At 46.5% G+C, this 7,439-nt stretch overlaps 1 protein-coding gene across 1 annotated transcript; it reads left to right on the forward strand.

The window, feature by feature from the left end:
• The first annotated feature begins 965 nt into the window (after positions 1–965).
• On the forward strand, positions 966–6,998 carry LOC129766407 (uncharacterized). Its single transcript, XM_055766933.1, has one exon. The coding sequence runs from the start codon at positions 966–968 to the stop codon at positions 6,996–6,998; it is 6,033 nt and encodes a 2,010-aa protein (XP_055622908.1).
• The last annotated feature ends 441 nt before the right edge of the window (positions 6,999–7,439 follow it).

Consider the following 7,439-nt stretch of genomic DNA (forward strand, 5'->3'; position numbering starts at 1 on the left):
CCCTTGGAATTGAGAATTACATTCAAGCGAAAGAGTTTATTTTAATGTTTTCTATTCATATGATGCTGCGACCAAATACAATTGGTTTTGTGAGTTTTCAATCAAGTGAAGTTAGCAGGAAATCTTCTGAAGATTATCCTTGTGAAGAACCTTGTGCCTCCAACGAAACGCTCTCGTTTTCGAAGTCCCCCAAATATTCATTTACACATTCATTCAGAATGGATTTAGATTCAACTTCAAACAAATGATCTCTAAATCAACGATAGTCCTACGTCACCCTTGCGGTTATACCATAGATATAACCCACTTCCTGTTTTTTTACCTACAATTTATATCAATAATCAATACGGACAGTTTACGTGAAGACTAAAAATGTAAGAAACCTAAAACTATGTCATGCAATTATGAATTTCTGAATAATACTAATTTCAGCTTGAAGCTTACTACAAACAAACACACGAGTTTGCTTTTTAGAGTCCGAATCGTGAACGTCTCCGTAATATAATCTTCAAGATTTTTATCGATAAATCTACCGGACAATTGAAATGTCGCAACAGGTTTCGAACGAAAACACAGTGGCTACTTTGTGTCCTGCATGCGGACGCCCGGATGAAGCCGAAACCAATATGGTTCAGTGCGAGCGGTGTTTATTCTTCTACCACTTCGGTTGTGCAAACGTTGGCGAGAGCATTGCGGACGATGATCACCATTTCGTTTGTGTGCGCTGTAACGATCGTGCACCGACAGTCGCCGGTTCCAGATGCGGTAAATCAAGCACATCAAGCTGTAGAGCAGCAAGGGCAGTTCTCGAACTTCAACGCCTTGAAGAAGAGCGTCAACTGGAGAGAAATTACATAGGGAAAAAATATGATATACTATAAGGCCAACTGGATGAGGTAGGAGAAGGAGGTAGTGTAAAGAGTCGCCGCTCACGTCGCAGTACGCAGAGGACCCAAGATTGGGTAATGAACCAGGCAATTACGACTACGAGCATCAATACCGGGATGTCGCAAATCCCCGTATGTTTACCGTCGCGGACTGGTGCAATACCAAAGGAAACTCCTCTAGTACCAGCACAGCATAGATCGACTAGCAACACTATCACCAGACCCGAGGATCGATCCGGTATCGCTAGAACACCGATTCCGCACACTACGATGAAATCACCGGATCGCCAGGCACTTCCCACACTCACCGATAGTAGATCATCACAAATACCAACTACGAATGAAATAGTATGCAATCCGACGAGTAACGTAGAAGCGAATCGTCAAATTTCGAGTATGCCAACTTCGACCATGACGTCTACAGTACAAGTGATCAACGAAACAGCGAAACGAAACACTACCGGTTCGCATGACATCTCTTCCGATCATCGTAATCGACCAACTGTGGTGGACTACAATATTTCCGCAACGCCGACGTCAGAAGAATTGACAAAGCAACTGTTCGAGCTCCAGACAAGGATGGACTCCCTGCGGATGCAGCTGGCGGCTAAGCAGTCCGCTCAACCATCAGTGGTCAGCAGTCGTTCAACCATCGGTGCTCATTCAGTCGCACAGCACAACCAGCCTCCGTTATCATTACCCATGCCGGAAAGAATTCCGTTATACGAGTTTCCCGTAAGCAGTTCGGTAAGTCAGGCGTGTTCTAGATCTACTGGAGCAGTTTCGGTATGCGCAGCGAGCCAACCCGCTTTTGACTCTACGCCGCCAAATATACGAAATATAGATTCGATCATTCATTATACTCCTCCTACGTCGACCGAACCATGTAGCCCCCCCATGCTTCAGGCTTTCATACCGCCACACAGAAGCACTCCTCAATCGAATGCGAATTCCTCTTCCGTTCATACAGTCTCCGCTTGCTTATCCCCGATAGTTACTCCTATGGTTAGTTACACGGCAACAAATTCGACTTCCATTCACGAGATACCAGTTTCCCCACCACTGTCATTTCACGGTCCCAGCTCACAGCAACTCGCTGCCAGACATGTCGTCCCCAGGGAGCTACCATGTTTCTCAGGAGATCCCGTCGAGTGGCCGTTGTTCCTGAGCAGTTTCCGAAATTCGACTGAAATGTGTGGTTACTCGGAAGGCGAAAATTTGATGCGTCTGCAGCGATGCCTAAAAGGAAACGCATTGGAAGCAGTTAGGAGTTATTTGATGCAGCCTTCTTCGGTCCCGTTGATTATGCAAACATTGAAGACATTGTACGGGCGCCCAGAACTGATCATCAACTCACTATTGGTTAAAGTGCGTTCCACTCCGACGCCGAAACCAGAGCGGTTAGAAACTATAATTAGCTTTGGTCTAGCGTGTAAAAACCTGTGTCAGCACCTTCAAGCAGCAGGACTGCACTCACATCTATCAAATCCTTTATTGTTGCAGGAGCTTGTGGAAAAGTTACCAGTCAATATCAAACTGAACTGGTCTCTCTTCAAACGGACTCGTCCTATTGTTGATCTTTCCACCTTCGGTTCGTTCATGGACGAGATTGTGGTTGCAGCAAGTGATGTCACTTTCACCCACGATATAGATGGTCAACGAGCTGGCAAGCAGGATAAACAAAAACCAAAAGAAAAATTATTTGTGAACGCACACAATACTGAGAAATCTACACACTACCCAATCAGCGGATCAAACAATTTGAATCGTAAGGAATATCAACCTAAACCCTGTACAGCCTGTGAGAAGGACGGTCATAAAATCAAGGACTGTACCACCTTTCGGAACTTGACGCTTGGTGACCGTTGGAAACTAGTCCAAGAACGGCGATTGTGTCGGCGATGTCTGATTGGTCACGGAAAACTTCCGTGTAAAGCAGGGTTGTGTGGTGAAAATGGATGCGAGGACAGACACCACAAACTCCTCCATCCCGGAAAACCAGGATCATCGCAGACGATCGATGTCCCGAATACTAGAAGCACAGTAACAATCCATCGTCATCTTCAGTCTTTAATTCTTTTCCGAGTGATTCCAGTGACGCTGCACGGCAACGGAAGGGCCATTCAGACGTATGCGTTCCTTGATGACGGCTCATCGACCACACTGGTAGAATCAGCAACTGCGCGAAAGCTAGGACTATCAGGCGATATCCATCCCCTCTGTCTGCAATGGACTAGTGACATTGAGCGCATGGAAGGTGACTCACAACTAGTCAAGATGGAGATCTCGAGCCTGGGGAGTTTGAAGCGGCACGTTCTGAAAAAGGTGCACACTGTGAAGAACTTGAATCTTCCAGTTCAATCGCTGGACTACTCAGTACTGCGTAAACAGTTTCCACATCTTCGTGGTTTACCCGTGCACAGTTATGAATCAGCATCTCCTACAATTCTGATAGGTCTGGACAACTCATTCCTAAAGGCAACCTTGAGGCTTCGGGAAGGTTCAAAAGGTGATCCGATGGCGGCCAAAACAAGGTTGGGTTGGACAATTTATGGAACGTTGAACGCAGAAGCAAAAACGGCAGTTCATCATCAGTTCCATATTTGCGCTCATTCGTCGGATGAGGACCTACACAATTTAGTGAAGGAGTTTTTTAAGGTAGAAGCCGTAGGATCGGGCAAATCATCCGTGGTGGAATCTGACGATGACCAGCGTGCGCGTAAGATACTGGAGAATACAACCGTTCGCACAGCCTCTGGAAAGTTCCAAGTTGGCTTATTGTGGAAATACGATTGCATTGAATTCCCGAACAGTAAGCCCATGGCCGAAAGGCGGTTGCGATGTTTAGAACGCCGTCTGGCATCCAAACCCGAGTTATACGATAAAGTTAGACATCAAATGCAACAATATCAAGCTAAAGGATACGCACACAAAGCTGATCCTGAGGAGCTCAGTAACTTTGACCCTCGACGAACCTGGTACCTGCCCTTAAACGTGGTCATGAACCCAAGGAAACCGAACAAGGTGCGGTTGGTCTGGGATGCTGCGGCAAAAGTTCAAGGCCAATCATTGAACTCCGCTCTGTTGGCTGGTCCCGATTTGCTCGCACCGCTTCCTTCATTTTTGTGTCCTTTCCGACAGTTCGAGGTGGCCATCAGTGCAGACATACTCGAGATGTTCCATCAGCTCTTTATTAGACCGGAAGACAAATCAGCGCAACTGTTTCTGTGGCGAGACGATCCCTCCAACCCGTATGAAATCTTCGTTATGGACGTCGCGATATTCGGCGCTTCATGTTCGCCGTCGGCAGCTCAGTTCGTGAAAAACCTAAACGCTCAGGAGTTCTCTGATCAGTATCCACTAGCAGCAAAAGTGATAGTGGAGCATCATTATGTTGACGATTTTGTATACAGTACAAACACCGTGAATGAAGCAGTCGAACTAGCGCAGCAGGTGAAAGAAGTACATTCTAGAGCTGGATTCACCATACGCAACTGGTTGTCCAATTCCCCCGAAGTAATCTCACGGTTCGGGGTTCCAGGAATGGAGTTGTCCAAATGTTTCGAGGTAGCAAAAACGGCCACCCAAGAACGAGTTCTTGGTCTAGTTTGGAAGCCAGATCCTGATGTTTTTGTGTTCCAAGGACTATTCAGAGAAGAGATCCGATCACTGCTAGACGACACTGTTATTCCGACAAAAAGACAAACTCTAAGAGTTGTCATGAGTATATTCGACCCCTTGGGATTGCTAGCTGTAGTTGTAGTCCACGGTAAAATATTGCTACAAAACATCTGGCGGTGCAAGACGGATTGGGACCATTCCATACCAGACGAATTACTCGATGCATGGAGACGATGGACTAAACTGTTGAAGCAACTCGAGCAGGTCCAAATCCCCCGCTGCTATTTTCCTGGATATTCCGATAGAAGTTATCATTCCTTGGAGTTGCATATTTTTGTAGATGCAAGTGAAGAAGCGTACGCTGCCCTGGCTTATTTTCGCATCGTGGATAGCTCTGGAGTGCGCTGCTCACTTGTCTCGGCGAAGACAAAAGTGGCTCCCCTGAAACCGCTCTCAATCCCTAGATTAGAGTTGCAGGCGGCTGTTCTTGGTGCAAAACTTTCAAAATCGGTAGAAGACAATCATACACTGTCGATAGTTCGCAGAGTGTTGTGGACCGACTCTAGCACCGTACTTTCCTGGTTAAGGTCGGATCAACGAAAATATCGGCAATACGTTGCATTTCGTGTGACGGAAATTCTCGAGCTTACACAGGTGGACGAGTGGCGGTGGGTTCCTTCACGCTGGAATGTAGCCGACGAGGCAACCAAATGGGGCAAGGGCCCTAACATAAGTAGCAGCAGTCGTTGGTTTCAAGCACCAGCATTCCTGTATCAAGAGCCAGATACCTGGCCACAGCAAGGTCCATGTGTGGTTGAAATAACGGAGGAGCTTCGTACAATACACCTTCATTGTCATCTCATCAGGCAGCAACTTATAGATTTCGAAAGATATTCAAAGTGGGAGCGATTAGTGCGTGCGATAGCGTATGTGTACAGGTTTATAGACAATTGTCGCCGTAAAATCGAGAATTACTCAACGGAACTATCTGGGTGGTTGAACCAGAACGAGTTGCAGAAAGCGGAATGGACTATCTTCAAGCTCATTCAGCACGAAGCATACGGAGATGAGATTGTGACCTTTAATAGAAACCAGCATCTTCCAGTGGACCAGCGGCTAAAGCTCGAGAAGACTAGTAAAATCGTTAAACTAACCACTGTGTTGGACGACCAAGGTGTTTTGCGTATGGATAGTCGTATCACCAATGCACAGCAATTCTCCACAGATTTCAAGTTCCCGATAATTCTTCCCAAAGGTCATTACGGGACACAGCTGCTCGTTGACTGGTATCATCGTCAAAGCAAGCACATCAACACGGAAACAGCGGTGAACGAGATGCGTCAGAAGTTCTATGTGTCAGAGATGCGTTCTGCGTTCAGGAAGGCTAAGAAAGTGTGTCAGTGGTGTAGGATCTACAAGGCGACTCCAGTGGTTCCAAGGATGGCTCCACTTCCTCCAGCAAGAACTGTCACCCATATCCGCCCATTCAGCTACGTTGGTGTGGATTATTTCGGACCTGTGTTGATCAGGCAAGGTCGCAGTGAGGTGAAGCGTTGGGTCGCCCTTTTCACCTGTCTGACGATTCGTGCCGTGCATCTAGAGGTAGTGGCGAGCATGTCAACGGAATCCTGCAAGATGGCTTTTCGACGGTTTATTGCAAGAAGGGGCGCTCCAGCTGCAATATACAGCGATCGGGGAACCAATTTCGTAGGTGCTAGCCGTGAACTGGAGCAAGAGCTACAGAAAATCGATCAGGGATTGGCAGCTACATTCACCAACGCGGAAACTCAGTGGTATTTCAATCCGCCATCTGCACCGCACATGGGGGGGTCTTGGGAACGCATGGTTCGGTCTGTAAAGTGTGCGTTAGCTTCACTCTCCACCATTCGGAAGCCAAACGAGGAGACCTTCAACACTCTGCTGATCGAGGCCGAATCAATGGTGAACTCGAGACCACTCACCTACATGCCGATTGAGTCCGAGGGTCACGAGGCGTTGACTCCGAACTGCTTCCTGATGCTAAGCACCAGTGGAGTGAATCAACCTCCTAAGATGCTAGTCGACGAAAGGGTAATATTGAATTCGAACTGGAACTTGTATCAACAGCTATTGGACCAGTTCTGGTGTCGTTGGGTTCGTGAATACCTCCCAACAATCACAAAGCGATCCAAATGGTTTACTGACTGCAAACCGATCGAGTCTGGTGACCTAGTGGTCGTGGTTGAAGATCGTCTACGCAACGGATGGATTAGAGGTCGAGTGCTACGTGTATTTCCGGGTCGTGATGGGCGAGTGCGAAGCGCAGAGGTGAAGACCGCTACAGGAGTGTTGCAAAGACCGGTAGCAAAGTTGGCGGTCCTGGAGATTGGTGGTATAGCTAGAGAGCACTCCAAGCAATACGGGTCGGGGAATGTTACGATCGACAACCGGTCAGCAAGTAACGGTAGCGAAATTGTTAATCCATCTACCTTCGAAACCCCCTCGAAATAAGCACGTTACACTGAGTAGCGTAACTGTCATGTCAACTGTCAGCTTTGCTAGACAGTTACATTGTATCAAAATAAAAACTTTATAAAGTACTCGCGCTGAATTCATTGTAGATTTTCTTTGGCAAACTATTGTTTTTTTACCTACAATTTATATCAATAATCAATACGGACAGTTTACGTGAAGACTAAAAATGTAAGAAACCTAAAACTATGTCATGCAATTATGAATTTCTGAATAATACTAATTTCAGCTTGAAGCTTACTACAAACAAACACACGAGTTTGCTTTTGAGAGTCCGAATCGTGAACGTCTCCGTAATACTAAACAATGTCAAACATCGAGCATGGAAAAATTCGACTGAAATATTTTAGGTAACCAAACCATATTTTCACAGATTTTCCTGTATATTCGTCCCTCACGAACCAACTACGGACATAACGA

Source organism: Toxorhynchites rutilus, chromosome 2 (assembly GCF_029784135.1).
Source record: "Toxorhynchites rutilus septentrionalis strain SRP chromosome 2, ASM2978413v1, whole genome shotgun sequence".
Classification (NCBI taxonomy): Eukaryota; Metazoa; Arthropoda; class Insecta; order Diptera; family Culicidae; genus Toxorhynchites; species Toxorhynchites rutilus.